A 19,981-nucleotide genomic window follows, 5' to 3' on the forward strand; every position below is an offset into this window, starting at 1 on the left:
AATGCACCCAAGAGTGCTAAAAGAGTTGGGTGACATCATAGCACAACCAATGGCATGTATATTTGAAAACTCAGGCACTCGGGAGAGGTTCCTGCAGATTGGAAGAGGGCCAACATGGTTCCTATCTTCAAGAAAGAGAGAAAGATCCAGGGATCTACAGGTCAATTAATTTGACGTCAATCCCTGGAAAGATCTTGGAAAAAATTATGGAAAAACCCATCAACAACAGTCTAATGGAAGGTAGCATTCTGAGAGATAGTTAACATAGCTTCGTTGCAGGTAGGTCTTGCCTGACCAACCTCATTTCCTTCTATAACCAAGTGATGCATCACCTGGACAAAGGAGAAGAGGTTGATGTCATATATTTAGATTTCAAAAAAGCCTTTGACTTGGTTTCCTATAGATTCATAGATGTTAGGGTCAGAAGGGACTTCAATAGGTCATCGAGTCCGACCCCCTGCATAGGCAGGAAAGAGTTCTGGGTCTAGATAACCCCAGCTAGATGCCTATCTAACCTCCTCTTGAAGACCCCCAGGGTAGGGGAGAGCACCACCTCCCTTGGGAGCCCGTTCCAGACCTTGGCCACTCGAACTGTGAAGAAGTTCTTCCTAATGTCTAATCTAAATCTGCTCTCTGCTAGCTTGTGGCCATTATTTCTTGTAACCCCTGGGGGCGCCTTGGTGAATAAATCCTCACCAATTCCCTTCTGTGCCCCCGTGATGAACTTACAGGCAGCCACAAGGTCGCCTCTCAACCTTCTCTTGCAGAGGCTGAAAAGGTCCAGGTTCTCTAGTCTCTCCTCGTAGGGCTTGGTCTGCAAGCCCTTAACCATACGAGTGGCCCTTCTCTGGACCCTCTCCAGGTTATCCGCATCCCTCTTGAAGTGCGGCGCCCAGAATTGCACGCAGTACTCCAACTGCGGTCTGACCAGCGCCCGATAGAGGGGAAGTATCACCTCCTTGGATCTATTTGTCATGCAATGATGATGTCTATGAGGACATCTATGATGTCCTCATGGTAAAATTGAGGAGCTGTGACCTCGGCAACCTTACAGTCAGGTGGCTGAGGAACTGACTCCGTGGTTGGACCCAAACAGTGATAGTAGATGGAACTGAGTCAACGTGGTTTATGGTGACCAGTGATGTCCCCCAGGGCTCAGAACTCAGACCAGTACTCTTTAATATATTCATAAATTATCTGGATTCGGGTGTCAGAAGCAGACTGGCTAAGTTCATGGACAGCACCAAATTATGGGGAAGTGCAGTATGCTAGAGGATAGGCTGGCAATTCAGGTTGACCTGGACAGGGTCTCAAGGTGGGTAGATCAAAACCTGATGACATTCAACACAAGAAAAATCCCACATCATACTTACAGGCTCAGCAGTGCTACACTCACTAGCACCATGACTGAAAAAGACTTGGGAATCATGACTGACCACAAGATGAACATGAGTCACCGATGTGATGTCACAAGCAGCAAAGCAAATAAAACTCTGGCTTGCATCTACTAATGCATCTCAAGCAAGACCCAAGAAGTTATCCTTCCACTTTACTCAGCCTTGGTGAGGCTGCAGCTGGAGTACTGTGTCCAATTCTGGGCTCCGCATTTCAGAAAAAACCTGAGAGAGTCCAGAAGAGCGCCACACATATGATTAGAGGTCAAGAGAACAGGCCATATGAGGAGAGGCTGAGAGGCATGAGACTCTTCAGCCTGGAGAAGTGAAGGTTCGGGGTGACTTGGTGGCAGCCTATAGGTATTTAAGGGGTGTGAATCAGGGACTGGCAGAACATCTGTTCACCAGGGCACCCCAAGGGAAGACAAGGTCTGATGGTCACAAACTGCTGGAAGACCGTTTTAGACTGGACATAAGGAAAAACTTCTTTACCATCTGAGTCTCCAGAGTCTGGAATAGACTCCCACCAGAAGTGGTGCAAGCACCTACTCCTGGATAACTTTAAGAAACACTTGGATGTTTATCTTGCTGGAGTGATCTGACCCCAGCTGATTTCCTGCCCCTTTGGCAGGGGGCTTGACCTGATGATCTTGTAAGGTCCCTTCCAGCCCTAATGTCTATGAACTCTATTAATAATTTCAAAATGAAAAATTAACATCATGAGTTTAAAAAATATTGAAAAGAGCTGTTTCAACATTCGTGTAACTTTTGTTTCCTTGTTCTTTTGAAACAAAGTACAGGTAAAGCTAACCAAGTTTTGCAAAATGTTTCCATTTTTATGGAGATGCACATTTTGATGGACTATGGGTCAACTGAAATTTTTCTGTTTATGCCGTGAAAATAAGTGGTGGTCCTCAATGAAGTTGACTTTCAACATTTATGTTGAGTTCAATGTGGTTTTTTATTTGAACACTATCCTATCAACAGGAATATATGAAGATCATTAGAAGTGTTTCATATTTGCGGTGTGGTGATTCAGATAATATTATATAATTTATATGGCACCCAATAGAATGAGAGATCCTATACAGATAAATACAAAAAGTTTATGAGTAATATTTAAAATGTAAAGTACCTGTCCAGACAACACTTAACATGTATAAAACCTTGTGAGATCAGAATACTTACAGACACAGGGGATGGAATGGGTTTGGCAGAGTGATGTCAGCACAAAAATGTTAATGAAAATTGGGGTGTGGGAAATACTAAAACACAATATAATACAAATATTCAGTGACTGTAATGTTTTCTTATCTTTATCATGATTTCTTTTCAACAGTGGATCTCTTAAGTTTGTCTGCTGCATGTGATGCCTTGGACCAGCACAACCTCAAACAGAATGACCAGCCAATGGACATCCTACAGATCATTAACTGCTTGACCACCATTTATGATCGCCTGGAACAAGAGCACAATAACCTGGTCAACGTCCCTCTCTGTGTAGACATGTGCCTCAACTGGCTGCTGAATGTCTATGACACGTATGTGGAAGTAGTTTGAATGTACTGTACTAAAAAGCTTTCATGATAGTTGGGAATAATGAGCTGTCTTTCTCATTACAAAATAGATGGTTCGGAGATGAAAAGCTGATGGTCAGAGTGCAAGTTTAATAAAACTAATGGCTTAATGGTTGCACTTAGCTGAATCAATATGGCCCTCAGTTAGGCTCAGAGTCCTAAATTGTTTTATTAAGCTAAGAAGTGATAGCTGAAAAATGGACTATTTTTATGTGGAATAGTCTGTCTGGGGTCATTTTGCAGTACTCCATTCCATCATTAGGTCATGCCTCCACTAGGTGCTTTTGCATTTCTTTGTTAGCGTGCCTTTATCTTAACCAATTTAGAGCATTATCAAAAAGCAACAATATAATCTTCAATATAAGTGTAATCATACATGAGTGCACTTCCAAGAGTTAAACCTATTCAGGGCTGTGCATTTTCAGGAGTTTTTATTGTGTAATTCATGTTAAATGCTGGAAGGGAGCCACTTGTAGTGTAATATGCTTGTGACCTTCAGTAGTCAACAGATCTGAGTGAATTTTAGAAGGTCAGTAGCATTCCTTCTAAAGCTTAATTTGAGAAAATAAACTAAGACAGCCTTCAAAGTCAAACTTACACACCCAGGAATTTACAGAAGTTGGGACAGATTTACTTTGAAGTTTTATGTCTATTCCATTCTCTCTAATTTATTAATCAGTTGCCTTATGAAGCTTAGGATAGCTCCCAAGTTACACAGTATTTAAACCAATCTAGTTTTAGATACACTGTTGTTTTGGATTTATGGTAGTAAACAGGTCTTTTAATGAGAAATTCATTGAACATATTGTTCAGTCCATGTCCTGACATAGTTACTTAAGGCTGTAAGCAACTGCTAGGTAACTTGAAAAACAGATGCTTCTTCCTTATACCAGTTGGCAAAATATATCTCTGTGGGTGCAGTCTGACGAACACCAGGACCGTGATTTTAATTTCATCAGCCTTTTAAGTTAAATTAAGGTGGGAATACTTCTGTGATCTAAGAATGTTTCTTTCATCAAGTTTTCATCAATGTTATTATGCTTTATTGATTTTTAATAAGATTTCTGCAGATTATTCTTCCACAATCTCCTCCCAATATGACTTTATAAACAGAGCAATGTCTCTTCTGCCGTAAGGCACAGCAGCCATGAAGTACAGTGAAGTTGTGTTGCATACTGTGATTACTCTAGGTTTTTGCTTAGTTTACAGATAATAGAGAATGGGGCTATGTTTAATATTTAGTTTAGGCTTTTAAAAAAATGCACTTGAGGTTTCAGAGAAAACCCAGCATGTTAAGACCCAAGTATGAATAAAATTTGAATATGAACTAGGTTTCTGCCTAGACAAAAACTGCTGGGTGTGCAGGCCTTGCAAATTCAAGCTGAGGGAATAAAAATCATTTTAAGAGATCCTCTTCCTGGGTTTGTCTACTCACATAGCTGTTCCATGTTGAAACCTGCAAGGTTGAGAATTATGGCTTGCTACCTGCAGGCAGGCCTGCTGGGAAGACAGATGCTGTAGGTCTGAATGCAGGATAGTGGAAACTGGGATGAGACCTAGGGATTCAAGGACATTTACTGAAGTTTCTGTTGTTCTAGATAAGTATCGAAAGAAAACCCCCTCAACTATATATAGGTTTAATCATAGAGTAATCAGACAGATCAGCCTGAGTGCATGATCCTATTAGTTTGAAAGTAAGTTGTCCAGTCTCTGTGTTTTGTAAAGGTATGGATAATTAGAACACACCACCAATGACAGATCCAGTCATGGATACAGCCCTGCAAATCTTCATTATGTTTCAGATATGCTTTAATTGATCACTCATACTCATTTGCAGTAGCATGCTAAATTATCTGTTTGACTGGAGAGAAGAGCATAGTCAACTGAACACCTCGTGATTCATGCAGGTTCCAATTTAATATGCCTTACAGGAAAATAATCATGCTACATGCCTCTCCTTTATAATTTGCATAAGCCTAGTATTCATCAGCATGAGTTTCTGAGGGCACAAAGGATAATTAATTTGGAAAGGTTTGCATGAGGAAAGCAAGTTAAAAGGAGAAAAAGAATAAGGAATAGAGTGTTGAGCTGCATAGATGAGCAACAAATGCCAGCTCACAAGTAGAAAAACCAAGAATGTTTTTAAAGATAAAAACCGGGATGTGACGGGTCCAAATTCTGCTGCAACCCACCATTTTCAGTATGTAGTATATTTATTGATTTCAGTGGACTGCAAAGGTTTTAGCAAATGTGGGGCTTTGTGTGAATTCAGCAGAGCATCAGCTTCATGACAAAGCAAGCTTACTAGAATTTATTTTGTAACCTACTAATTATTCTCAGGTTAATGTTTCACTTAAGAGCCAATATTCAGAAGTATTGTAACAGTATATTATAACATTATTGCAAAATGTGAACTAAGAAAATAATTATTTTATATGCTAAGTAGTTGTAAAGTGTGGGGCTGTGTCTCGGGGGAAAGAGGGCACTTGCTCCATGGCTGGCTCTGGGTATTGCATTAGTCCGAGAGAAGAGTTAGGCCCACGTCAGATGGGTCTTATATTGACTTTGATAGTACTACAGCAGAAATTTATTTTTTTGACCATAGTGTTCATATACGTAAAACACAGCATGGGGATGCCTTTATACATGCATGCATTAATCTCATTTACAGTAGCACAAGGCAGTTTACAGACAGAAAACTCTTGATAGACCTGTACCTCAAGGAGTCACTTAAGCCACTGGTGGATGTTTATTTCAAGGCACAGTATAACCTGATCCCAATCCAAACAATTATGCCTCCAGCCACAACACATATTCATGGCAGGACATGGCATTTGGGGATCCGGTTCCCTCTGCACCAGCAAGCTGAAAAGTGTGAGAGCAACAATGAGCTGATAGTCAGCTGCCTTTGGGACTACACTGGGGCTTCAACCACTAGTCCCGGTGCAAGCCGGAGATCAGTTGATCGTTGGCTAAACTGGGTTTGAGCCCAAGTGCAGTCCTGGATACAGGTGAAAAACAGGTGATTCTCAGGCAGTGAGGACTGCGCCAAGCCCATTTGGACATCTTAGTGCTGTCCTAATCCTATCACATGCTCAACTGAAGGAATGGAAAGCAGCCACAGGAAAATTACACATTTTTAAGTAATATCGTTGTGGCTGGTTTCCCTTTTGGGGTGTCATTAATTCCCTGAATGTGTGGTCAAGTTACTATTTAAGATGCAATGAACAGCCTAACTGCACCTGTAACACCTGACAGGGACCTTAGACATAGCTTAATGTCAGGAAAAAGGACATTAGGGGACGGGGGCTATTGAAAGTGCATTGACCACAATCAGAGTTCTGAGGAAGACTTTGGAGAGGAGTGAGGTTGCATGGCGTAGCCAGGAAGGCTTATGGAGCGCTACTGGTTAGGAAAAGGAGTAACTAGGTGCAGGTTATGGACTGGAGTACAACTGTGCCTAGTACTTTTATGAGTGGGAGGATTTTGAATGTTAGAAAGAGAAATTCAGAAATTAATGTAGATTATTGTAATTTAAAAAATTATCCATAATACCCATATGCTACTTAATTATAGGCAAGCTTATTCCTTCTCCTGCATGCCTTAGAAGCGACACTAGTTGCTGTATATTGCTTGTCCAGGTCGCTTCTTTGTTCAGGGATATGAAATCACATTATCTCCTCTTGCACAAATGCTGACATCAAGCAAAGATTCCCTTTTTTTATTTCAAAATTAGAATGACGCCAAGCTGTCCATGACAGGCTACTCTTTATATTATCAAGGACCCCATTTTCCTGCCCCTGGGGCAGGGGGCTGGACTCGATGATCTTCCGAGGTCCCTTCCAGCCCTAATGTCTATGAAATCTATGAAATCTTTGTTGAACAGCTTGGCTTCACTGCCAGTATCATCACTGGAAGGTTGTAGCCATTTTTAAACAATAAGCTTTTGTCAAACTCACTTTTAGTCTTAGTCAAGTGAGAACAAAAGATGGCAGCCATTTTGAAAAAGAATAGTATTGTATTAGAACATTACTCAGCTCCTGCTAAAGAAACTTTCAGTTACAAATAACAACAACATAAATTATTATTCGTCACTAAAAAAAAACAAAACCCTTCAAAGATAACTTATAAACCTATCGGATTTGACACCTTGTGGCCTTATGATCATTTGGACTGGAAATAAATATAAATTTACAAGATGTTAAGCTTTTTACAGCTCTTGTTTTAAAAATGTTATCTCTTAAACTGGTTCACTGATTTACATGTAAAATTTGAGAAAATGAACACCCACTAAGTGCTGTGATTTGGGAGGATACGCTATTATTTTTATACAGATATGAAAATGGCAGATTCCCTTATTTAAGTGAAAAACTGAATTCAACCTTTCAATTCAGTCTTGCCTGTGGAGTTGTGACTGTCTCATTTCTATTAACAAATACTATTAAATATATTTAATATATACAGACTCTTTACTAATGCATTTGTGTGCGATATTGATTACTAAAACTGATTCATTTTAAAAGTGAACAGCTAAATAAGTGATCAAATGTCTGGATTGTATAACTGATGTTTGTTTGTTTTTATACATATATTATTAGGGGTCGAACCGGAAGGATCCGTGTCTTATCTTTTAAAACTGGTGTAATTTCCCTGTGTAAAGCACATTTGGAAGATAAATACAGATGTAAGTCATGTATTTGAATTTATATTTTATTTTATTTTTTCAGATTTATCAGAGAAATACAAATACATACAGAAGAAAAGATCTATTAATTTTGCAGGATTTTTCTCCAAAATATATGTTAATGACTTGCCCGCTGTATAGATTTCAGCAATAAAGATTTCCCACCACACCCCAAAGCTATTTCAGCTCCAGTCAGTTAAAAAAATCAAATAAACCATCTTGGCAAGAACTAACATTTAGTATGATTCTTCATAAAAAGGATTTAACCCATTTTCCTTGGTGATTGTGACCAGGGAAATGTCTAAATGATGAGCTGACAAAGTCCAAAGTTTTGATCTGTAGAACAATTTGCATTATGGTTACATGCTGGAGACCAAGGTTTTGAGAAGAGGCACATAGAAAGGCCTAGAAGTGTCTTCACACTGGCATGTTTTCAGTCTGGGGAGAGAGAGAGAGAGAGAGAGAGAGAGAGAGAGAGAGAGTGTGTGTGTGTGTGTGTGTGTGAGTGAATGGGTGAGACATCATAGTCAGAAACATCCCTGTTTAGGTGTGCATCTGCCTCAGGTTAAATGTGCTGTGAGATTCTGGAAAAGTTTAATTCTACCTAGGAGGTTTCAGCATCCCTATCAACTTTCACAGTGAAATATAGTATTGGTTCTACTATTTGGTTGTTTTCCATGGCTACAGAGCTGGTGGTAGAACTTGCCTTAAAATTAGGTAAATGGTTTAAGACCAGACTTGTTAATAATAGGGTGTGGACAGACATAACAACTAAACGGTCATCAAATGATAGCAGTGTAAGTTGTTCCAATGTAATTGTTACATGTGCATGCCCTTATAGCAATATAACCCATTTCCACCCAGGGTTAAAGTTACAGCGATTTAACTTACCTATACTACTCTAAGAGCATGCATGCATAACAGTTATATCAGAACAGCTAATGCATGTTTGTGAACATCAAGCCCCCATCCCCTTTTAAAACATCTTAACATTATATCTTTCCATATCTCTATTCTTAACCTCTTCAAATTAAAAGGGAGGAGGAGGGGGGAGGTGGAAATCCTTTGTCAAAGCTTCACAAGGAAACATCATAAACATTATTGGAGCTCCTATGTGATTCCACCCCTAGTGTAGAATGAAATATTAAGGAAGTTATAGCCATAGAAGTATATTATCTTTACATTGGTGACACCTTATTTTTTTACAGTTTGAAAAATAAGCAGAATGTATTCATGCATTATCAACTGGGGCAGTACCACATAAATATTTCAGTTGATCCTAACCTGATTTTTCTTATTATTACAAACTTTAAAACCTTCTCAAAGTATATGTAGTATAACTAATTCCCAGCAAATTAAATTGAGCTTATGGTAGGATGATGATTCAATCCTGTAAGGATTCCTTTTTGAGAGTATTGCTATAATGGAACATGGCTTAAAATGACATTTCACTTCAAAAACTAAAACTTAATATGATATTTAAATTCCCAATGGATGCGGGGCACTGTAACAATGTAATGTTTCCCACATTTGAATGTTTCCCTTTTATTTGAAAAATAATCCTGGATTTAGTAGATTATGAAATATCAAATTAGGGAACTTTTTTGTTTTTCAAAGGAACTCATGATGTGACACAGAATAAGGTCCTTTGCATTGTCTGTTTTAAGGCTATTAAAATTTTATATATATTAATGTTAAGACATTCACATTACTGTGGATCAGAGACCATGCAACCTAAATGGTATGACAGTCATATCTTGTATGAGTATATTATAATAAATGCAGCTAAATGGTTATTTCATAGCAGTCCTTCACAAATACAAACCAATGATATAGTCAGACATTGGCATCTGAGTGCTTTGGTAACTTATTAACAAATGAGAAAACAGTCAAACAGGGACACATTAAAATGTGGCAATTCCCACCTTGACTCTTAGCCATGCTTGTGAGTCTCTGAACATCAATGGATTTCTGCAGTATTTACATAGCCACAGGCATCATGTTTTATCACTTAAGTTTGTTTGCCTTTGTTCTGATCCCTCTAGACCTATTCAAGCAGGTGGCAAGTTCCACTGGATTCTGTGACCAGCGCCGATTGGGCCTTCTCCTTCATGACTCCATCCAGATTCCCCGGCAGCTGGGCGAAGTTGCATCATTTGGTGGCAGCAATATTGAACCCAGTGTTAGGAGCTGCTTCCAGTTTGTAAGTATATGCTGCTAATTTTATGGGTTTTTTAACTGAATCCCAACCTATACTCTTTACATTTCTGTCCCTGGAGAGACAACAAATAAAAGCCAGTGGGGAAGAGGAGAAATAGGGGAAGGGAGGAGCTTTAATATTCCAGGGATTGTTTTATGGAATTTCCCATTAATTGGCTAATGTATTTTCTTGGCAGTGCACATATAAGAAGCAGTTTCTTGTAAGACCCTATCTATACTAGAAATGTGACAGTATCAATAAACCCCTCTTTATTACAGGGTTATCCTGAAGTGGTTGCTATTTGGCCTGGGTGCAATTTAACTATGCTGTAACTGATTCCCACAATAAGGCTAAAGTCTTGAATGAGGCAGTTTATTTAATTGAATTACTTTGTCTGTTCCTATTGCCAGCACACGTGCCTTTTTGCTATAAACAGGTGTGGGTGATCGTCACTGAGAAATATAACTATGGCTCACAGCTATCTTTGACACACAGTAGTAGATGAACAGCAACAGTTAATCTAAATATAGTGCATATACATAACAGTAAAAAGCAGAGGTCCCCAGTAGAGAGGCAAGAATGGACTGAATGAATGAAGTGTCAGCATCAGCATTATTTCGGAGAGCTGACAAGCAGCCCTTCAGCTTGTTTCATTGTTTGAAAGGATAATGCCATTCTCCCTTTACCAGGGCTGTGAACATTTATGTTCTATATATTGAGAAATACACTCAATTATAGATAACATTCCTACACTTTTAATTTGGGGAGGAAAGTGGATAAGGGAATTATTAATCTCTTCTATTTTCTACCAGTGGGATACACACCTGAATATTTTCAGTTTCTCCATCAAAAGGTTAAACCACACTGAACATGACAAAAGGAAATATGCAGCAGCTCATTGCAAACTGTGGGAGAGGAGGAAATGCCTGTTCTGTTCTGCCTCTCAATGCATCTTCTACATAATAATAAAAGAGTGGGTGGCCTCATCCACTTTCTTATCCATCTCCTTGCTGTCTCCAGGCCTTTCTGCACAGATTAAATTGTGTAACATTCTCTATTTTGTAGCATCCAAACTAGATTTTGTGCTTTTTAAGGAATAGTATAAATATTCTTAAGGTTGTTTTTTAGAATATCCAATTATAAAATGACTTGTGGTTTCATATTGTGATGGGTTTTTGTTTTTGTGTTTCGTTTTTTTTAAAGAATCCTTTTTGTCACTTCTGGTTTCTGTAGCTGATAATGTGGGGCAGTTTAGTTTCATACACTTTGTTTTTTACTTCCCCTCATGCTTCAGTTTTGCCCTTGTTCTAACCTCGCCTTCCCTTAAAAACAATCAGCTGTGTCTTGGACCACATCTGCATCATGAACCATATCCAACAGACACCATGGTGAGGGACTGGGTATGAGAACCTTGGTAGCTCATTAGATCCTGTGATAACTATGGGCCTTGTTACATGGTAATTTTAGGCAGCTCCTGGAGCTCTTAACCACTCTTGGCCACATGTAAACACTTTTAAGTGGCTTACAGCACTCATTATGTGGCTCAGTTATACCACTCCAGGGCAGGATTATCTCTGATCTGCACTACCCAACTCCTTGTTCCATTAAGGTGTGGCCATTCACCATAGCTTTTCCACTCAAGTTGAAGTCCTCCAGTATCCCAGGATGCAGCAGTCCCTTCCCCACATGGTGTTTCTACGAGTGGCTGAAGATGGTGACAGCTTGAAGTGGGTCAAGGCCAGCAGGTGGGGTGGGTGGGGGGGAGCTGTGAGACATGAAAAGCCGGAGCCAGTGCATAAGGATGAAGCTGCTGGGCAGGCAGAACATGGCCCAGTACAAGAGAAAGAAGAAAACCACATGAGGTAGCATAAGGATGCGGATGGCACCGTGCAGAGGAGGAACTCTGGTGCTGGCTCTGCTACCTGGCTCAGCAAGGCAATGACAGCTGTATTGCTGCCTGTACCATGCTGCCCTGCTGCTTTCTTCCCACAGCACCATGCCATGGCTGGTGGGATCATGACAGTCCCAGCCACAGTGGCAGCTGCTGGGGGCTGTAGGTGGGGAGAAGGAGGGGAAGGTGCTGCCTCATCACAGTGAGCCACCGGTATGCTGCCCACACCCACACCAGGCCCTGGGGGAGGCAGGGGACATTGACCGTTACATATTTCTGTCCTCCTTTGCCACTTGCCAACCTGTCTCTCTCACCCCTGCTGGTAGAGCAGGGATAGAAGCCTGTTGTGGCCCACCAGGCCTCTAGTGGCAAGTCACAGTGGCAAGTGCAGATCAGAGATAATCCTGCCCTGGAGTGGTATAACTGAGCCGCATCGTGAGTGCTGTAAGTCACTTAACCACTGTTGGCCACATGTAAACATTTTTAAGAGCTCCAGGAGCTGTCTAAAATTACCATGTAACAAGGCCTCTAGTGGCAAGTCTAGTGGCCTGCTCACCAGGCCTGTAGTGGCAAGTCACAGCTGTGCAGGTGGGAGACAGTCAGGGAAGGTTTCTTACCTTAAGGTGCAACTGCTCCAGACTCTAACCTAGCACTAATCCAATCAACATTTGTGTTGATTTACAGTGTAAGATGTAACAAGACCCCATGGGCATTTATACACATACTTTTTTTCGCCTTGATGCGCTGGAGATCCGTCACTTCAGAGCAGACTCAATCAATCACACAAGCTGTGGCAAACTGCGCTGCACCGTGTGAAGTTGTATAAGCAATGAAATGTGTGTCAACATTCAGACAATGCACCTCCAAGGTGTTTTATTTCAAAAGCATGCTGCCGCCCTTTTTTCAGCTCTGACGTGCATTTCGCCATTTATACAACTGTAACCACTGCAGTGCCAGGCACTTTTCAAAGTGCCCGGTGCTGTGGCACTTACATGTATAAAAATGCCCTATGAGAAGTCTGTTGGGAGTCTCTATCTTGGGTGTTTAGGTTTTGTAAGAGCAATGGGGAATAATGCTACAGTAGTTCCACAGTCACAGAGATGTGAAAGGAGACTTGAAGCTCAAACAAATGAGCTCTTCATTGTATTAAGCTTGTGACTCCTGCTTCTTCCTTTCTCCCACGTAAACTGCAGTAACATCCACAAAACTACTTTGAAGAAAGGGTGGGGAAATGGAGATAGTCATTAAAATGTGTTTTTGAAAGGGGACTTGGGTCTAGGGTGTGCTAATGGTTCACCTACCCATGATTTACAAGATTAACCCACAAGTTTCAAATAAGAATCCATGGTGTCAAGAACATCCTGAGCAGTTGTTGTCTTTCTAACTCTATTATTCTTCACTCTATTATTTTTTCCATAGTCAAAAAAATGAGTGAAAGCAGAGAGCTGTCATTTTTTGAGGGGTGCCTTGAGTTTAATGAGGTTGAGACCCACTGATTCGTAATAGGTTTAAGAAAACCTTATCAGGAGACATTGTAGTATGGCCTGCAACAGGGGGTGGAGATGAAAAACAGCAGTGACCAGATGTTTGGGGTGATGTCAGGGAAGTGAAGGTATGCGTGGGGCAGGGGGGAGGAGAAATAGGCAAGGGAGACAGGAGGGTAAGGAGCAAATTGAGGACCTGCAAGACAATGCGGAGGTGGAAAAGGTAGTTACGAGGAAAGCAGGAATCAGCGGAGGTGGGGTGTAGACATTTAAACAGTGATGTAGAGGATGGAGATTGCATATATGGAAGATGGGGATCCCTGAGGAGAATGGGGGGAGCACACATGAGATCCCACCATGGAGAAGGGACAAGATAGTCTTGTTAAAGGAAAAAATGAATAGACGAGCATATATAGAGCCAGAAAAAGGAGGCTTAGGAGGGAGCACCTATAAAGACCCACTGAAAAGGAACTTTGTTTCTCATGGTGTGGGAGGGAAGAATGGGAGATAAGTGGTGTGGGAAATAGGGTGTTTACAATCAGGGATCTAAAGAAGGCAAAACTCCTGATGTCAACATTGTTCTCTGTTACCAGAAGTTACAGTGTGCCATCCTCTGTTTTTTGCTTTTTCTTTACTGTACTGTATTCCACTTTCTATTTTGTGAAAGGGGAAAGAACTGTGGTGAAGGAGGGATACCTGTTTCTTTCTTGTCTTTAGCTTTCAAAACGCTTCCAGGCATGCTTCCCTTTTCACCCACTCTGTTACCCAACCACCCAGCTTACCTTGAGGTAGCTTTTCACATGGGATGACAGTGCCATTCCTTTATCTCTTTATTTCCTCAAAGGGAAATAATTTACTAAGCAAAAAAATACATCAGCATATGTGTGCTTTGCAGTTTTGTGTTCAAATTCTGTCTGATGTAAGGCCCTCCTTCATGCTTTTTCTTCACGTATGTCTGTTAAGGATTAAGAATTGAACTTTTGTACTTTTTATTGTACTGATGATCATAGCCTTGTAATAATATGCAGACATGTTAACAAGTATACTTCAAAATCCACTCTTCCCAACCCCCTTAGGTTAGGTGCCCTAGCAACAGCCTTGTCTGTCATGCACAGCTGCACAAAACTGGGATGTTTACTGTACTAGGAGATAACGGGAAAAAAAAATCTCTCCTGGTCTTTGTTTGAAGTATAAGTCCTTGGGAATGATGGGGGAGGGCAGTCTTGTTCTGTCAACATGCATGCATTTGACACTTCTGCTTGCAAGAGCCTGTGCAAATGGTAATAAAATACTTACCGTTCCTACAAGTACATTCTTTGTCCTGAGAAATTAGTCTTTTATTTCAGGCTGCTGCTTTCATTTTAGCTTTCCTTCCACGAGCTTGGAGGCTTGATTTTCATAGTTTCTGGGGAAAGAAGGTGCTAAAATTATCTGTGCGCAGAAAGGAATATTGCAGGTGAAACTGGGAATACTCTCCCCAAACATGAAAAAAGTTATATTTTTAGGGTTTTTAAAGGCAAAATCTGCAACAAGGAAAAAGTAAGTTGATCAAATTGGCTCTTAAAAATAGATTGTTAGGTCAGAATACATAAAGGTTACCTATAGAGTCAGTGAAACTTTGTGTGAATTTATTCAGTACTGTATTGTGGTGGTGTGATGGTATTGGGCAAACCCTTGAATGGATGAACAGACAGACAGACTTTGACTTTTAAGAGGCGTTTATTCCAGGGAGGGTGACAAATCGGGGCCAGTAAAGAGTATGTACAGGTTGGCCCGAACACCTGGGCCTCACGGACATGGTCCTGGGCTCACGGCGTGCAAGGCCTGCCTGTACACTCTAGACTAAAAACCATAGCGAGCCAAAGGTCTATTTCCGCAAGCGGGGACACCCATGGGGAGCCTCAGGGCTCGACCCGCGTGAGGCAAAGTCCAAGGCCTCGGCCCGCTGGACGTGTGTCCGCAGCTTGAGCAGCCGGGGGTGTTATAGGGCGAGGAGCAGGCGCCCCGCCTCGACTCGGCAGAGCGCCCCCTCGAGGGCCCAGCGCTCCTCGAAGGTGGGCACCGTCCGCCGCAGGACCGCATGCTCAAACTCGAGCGAGAGGCGGGCCCGCATCAGCAGGCGGAAGAGCTGCAGGGCGTCGACCATCCCGGTCCTGGTGAGCCGGTTTTGCCGTCTCTTCAGGGTGGCCATCTTGGCCTGGCCCAGCAGGAAGTTGGCCAGGCTGACCACGGCCCTCTCCGCTGCCCGGTAGGGGAAGGAGTGGACGTAGACGTCCTCGGAGAAGTTCCAGCCCAGCGCCCGAAGCAGCGCGCCCAGAAAGAAAGAAAGGAGGTAGTTTTAGGAGTTAATTTTTTTACTTGTTTTCATGAGTTACCAAGAACTTAGAATTTTGTTCTGGAAGTAAGTTAGTTAATGGATCAAAATATAGCTTACTGTTTCCAAGCATACTTGAAGAATGTGTAGGATATTTGATTATTTATGCTGTAAATATTTTAAAGCCATCTTTCCCCTGTTGAAATTGTGCTTTAGGCAGCAATTTTTATGTGAAATACTGTCCACATGAAACAAGGAGGGTGAGTAGGAGAATGCGTGCAGTTAGATTATACCTACATTGAGAACATCTAATTCCAGTCATACACCTACAGAGAGAAGTATTGTAATTCTGTGCAGTCTACATTTGTTATGAATATATGCGTACTAGATCAGCACGATACCAACATCATCAACTAATTGCATTACTTTTACAATGGCTTAACTGTGTGCCCAGTCCTAAAATGTTTACTCTCATAAATGAAAGCTGGAAAAGCTAGAATAAAGGCTTGTAAGCTCTTTGAGGGCCTCTGGGCATTTATGTTTGTGTTTGTACAAGTATCGCAGGTACCCCCCTGGTCCTGAGGCCCCTATTGCAAGACAAAGAAGTAAAGGAAGAATTATGGCCAATACAAGTAGCTGGAAACATACAGCAATCACTGAATTGTCAATAGGCACAGCTTCTCTGTGCAGCCGAGAGACCCAGAGAGCCCTAGTTTCTATTTACTGGGTATTTCTTCTGTTTCTCTCTCTGACACATCTTGGCCTACGGGAACTAACAAATCCTCCTTCAAACTACTGTGCTGTAAATGTCATAAAAACAGCACTTCAATGTTATTTCAGTAGGGGTTTGCAGGCCTCTTTGTATGGAAGTAAACGTGAATATGACTGGGTTTCAGAAGCAAACTTCAGCAGATCGAAAACTGAGCTTCTTTATGGAGGTCTGTGAAAGTGAGCAAAGTAAAGTGGGGAAAGAGGACTTGGTTTTCCTGTTAATGTCTAATGTAATGTGCAAGTCCTGCCAATTAAGATTGTCACTTGGAATATTTTACTATAGTTACATTTCACATGGCACCAACACTGGCAAGTACATAGATAGCACAAGATATCATAGCTGTCATCTTGAATACACATTTGAAGAGTCAGAAGAAACTTAAGTAGTCTGTAGAGCAGGATTTACCTCATGTTACCATTCCTATTTTCTTTTTTTGGTTGACGGTGAAATAGCAGTTGCCTTTAAAACTATAAAAACTGATTCTTCTTTTCATTTTTCGTAACACAGCCAGTTGTGGGGAAAGCAAGGTATATTAGTAAATAGGTCTTCATAGGTAAATAGGTCTTCATAGGTAACTAGCCTTCATAGGTAAAGGGAAAAGCCATGCTTGTCCTTTAGCTGCCACAGGGGACTGAAGACTGGGAAACACCAAGTCTGTTACTAAGGAAACCATGTGAATTGTGTGCCTCAGTTTATTTACCTGAAAATGGGAATTAGTTACTGTCAGAGCTTAATACAAGATCCAGCATAGAGGATGTTGTTGGTGGTGTTACGTTACTAAAAAGTATAGTCTTGTTCTGTCAGACATCATTCCATGTTTTATGTGAACAAAGGCAGTATTGTGTAGTACCTTTGTTGCAGACAGATAAAGTGGATCTATTTCCAGTTCAATACCATACACATATTTAAGGAGCCAAAATGAGCAAAATGTTAGTTAGAGTTCGAAAGAAAAGAAGTTTCTAAGCATTGCACAGAGATTTCTAAAAAAGAAAAAAAATACCCTTCTCTCTCCTCCCCAACTGTTTTTTGGCAAATAAATGCTGAAAAACAGATGTCTGGAGTATAATGAATTTGAATATCCCCCATAACAAATTGTTATTTGTAAGCTGGGAAAGGCTTTATGAATTTTGCTTTATGATTCACTCTGTTATTACCATAAAAATTGGGAGTTCCACAGAAATGTGTTGAAGAAAAGAATCATTAATATTCTTTACAGCTTCCTCTTGTTACTTCAGATATGTTCTGTCTCAGTGCAGACTTTCTCCCTTATGTAAAATCCTCTGCTGCTGCCTTTACTGGATTTAGAGTTTATTAAAGAAATTGTAATAGCAGCTCAGGGAACAGTGAAAAACTGTCTGTCCTATACTGTCTGACCCTGCCCAGCTTTTCTCCATGTGGCTTTAAATCTTCATGTAACGTAATTTGGAACTAGTTTCGATACATTTTAATGCTGCTAATCTCCCCAAACAGGTTTCGTACAAGGTGTGTAAGGATGGTTGGATAGTTCTCTGTTAGGGCCATTAGCAATCAACAGCAACTGCAAAATTAAAATACATCTTTGAATGTTACAGGAGGTCTTTCATCAGAGCCACTTTTCCTCTACAAATGTAAAGCACCTACAAAGGACAGGCTAATGATTTGAGTTGCTGAGTTTTATTCTGTCTACAGTGTGTATTGCAGCATTTCTATGGCTCGGCACATCCATGTGCACAAGATGCACAGCACATCTGTGTGGGGTGGAGACCATGCAACACAGCGGGGGTGGGGGGCTTGCATGAAGCAATGTGCAATCTGCATGGCATATGCCCCAGGGGTGTTTGGCTTAGGTGTGTGGCAGGAGGCCCTCAGCAAATCAGAATTTTGACAGCCCTAATTTAAAGTCATGACTTACCAGTTCAGTTCTGACAGGTGCCTGATTCACTGTGCAGTCTTAGGGAAAGTCACCCAACCTCCCTTCTATTTTGATCAGGTGAGGCGGGACGGAGCTGTGGCTCATCTGGGGGTGCGGAGGAGGAGAGTGCGGCTCCCACCCTGCATGCACCGCAGGTGGACATGGGGGGTCGTGTGCCTCTGGATCTGCGCATGGGGCAAGGTGGGCTGCCACTGCAGGCTGGGGCCGGAGCTGCACTGGGCTCTTCCCAGTGGGGGCCTGGGCTGAGCTGCACTCGGAGTAGGCAGCATCAATGCTGGGAGGGGGGGCCACAGGAGGTGGGGCTGCAACCACCCAAAAATTTCCCACAGCCGCCACCTGCCCCAAGTGCAGCCTGGAACAGCCCCAGCCTGCAGCTCACCCTGCCCCATGTGCAGATCTGGGGTCACATGCCCCTCCATGCCCTCCTAGGGTGCGTGCAGGGTGGGAGTCCCCCCGCGTGTCCCCCAGATGAACTGCGGCTCCATCCCACACCCCACCCCAGGGAAGCAGCACCTGCCCCTGCCTCACTCCCTCCCTCACCACAGGGGGCCTTGATCTGCCCCCTTCCCTCCCCCCACCCTTTCCCCCGTAACAGACTTACCAGCCCAGTGCTGGTCTCCAAGCTGCTGGGCTGCACTCCTAGCCCTGTGCATACTGCAGCTGTGCATGTGTATGAGGCATTTATCAGCCACGTTATTGGCCACATCAGGCAAAAAAAGTCAATTTCTGATACTGTCAATTTTCCCTATATTGGTGTCAATCCAATATGGGATCGATGTATTGGTGTACTTCTAGTACCTAGGTTTAAAAAAAACATAGGTGATCCCCCCCCCCACCACACACATGCATATGCACTCACTCACTCACTCACTCTAACTGAACTGTATCTCTGTATTGTCAATCCAGGTCATAATTTTGTTACCAAACTTTTCAGAAACTTGGTTTCTGACCATTGTTACCTGGGTGCTGCTAAAGATCATTAGAAGCATGGATAAAACCACTAGCAGTTTCTGTCAACTATGCATTTTAGCCCATACATTTCATGCATCACATGACAGCACAAAAAGTTAATGCTGATTATTATTTAGTCAGGTAAATATATTTCTACATATATTTAAATATGTAGAATGGTATAGTGACACAAAATTAAAACTATTCTTTCCCTCTGAGATTTAAAATATAAAAAGCAGATGGTGAGAGAACAGGATGTCCTAGAAAGCCCAGAGAAATGAAGTAACTAGGGCTTGAGCTTGGATATTTAAAAAAAGCGTTATTAATGCATTTCTGATGGGTGACTTGGAAGGAGAAATTTGAATGAAAACATGTTGATAGTTTGGGAACCTGGGGTGGATAATATATGCCAATTCATCACTTTAAATACATACCCACCTTTCTGCCTCCTTCCACTGACTTCATCCTCTCCTTTACATCAGAAATCAGCTTACTTTCTTTTCAGAGCCCTTCACCTTTTGGCAGCATTTTATCATGTCTAATACAGTTGTGAAAAATGAATTTCCACCTCAGATCAACCCATAATGCCAGCTTCCATCAGCCACTTGATAGCAATTGCTTATTTGAAAATCTCAGTATTTGGGAGAAACTCCCCATAAACACCCACAAAGGTACCTCATTCAAATCCCTTTCTAAAACTCCATTTTGCTATGATGCCTGCACAATTCATGACAGTTAGATGGCCCATGTGCCACATGTCATGCTGATCAGTATTGTTTCCTTGTACACTCTTTTCTGTTCG

At 41.7% G+C, this 19,981-nt stretch overlaps 1 protein-coding gene across 14 annotated transcripts in view; it reads left to right on the plus strand.

Moving 5' to 3' along the window:
- DMD (dystrophin) overlaps window positions 1-19,981 on the plus strand; it is a 2,172,325-nt gene that overhangs the window by 2,093,307 nt on the left and 59,037 nt on the right. For all 14 annotated transcript variants that reach the window (XM_059720821.1, XM_059720816.1, XM_059720817.1 and 11 more), the window contains 3 exons: window positions 2,734-2,935; window positions 7,570-7,655; window positions 9,701-9,858. In XM_059720821.1, the coding sequence (XP_059576804.1) occupies window positions 2,734-2,935; window positions 7,570-7,655; window positions 9,701-9,858 (446 nt within the window). The remainder of the gene's footprint in view (window positions 1-2,733; window positions 2,936-7,569; window positions 7,656-9,700; window positions 9,859-19,981) is intronic.

The sequence above is a fragment of the Alligator mississippiensis genome, chromosome 1 (assembly GCF_030867095.1).
Source record: "Alligator mississippiensis isolate rAllMis1 chromosome 1, rAllMis1, whole genome shotgun sequence".
NCBI lineage: Eukaryota > Metazoa > Chordata > Crocodylia > Alligatoridae > Alligator > Alligator mississippiensis.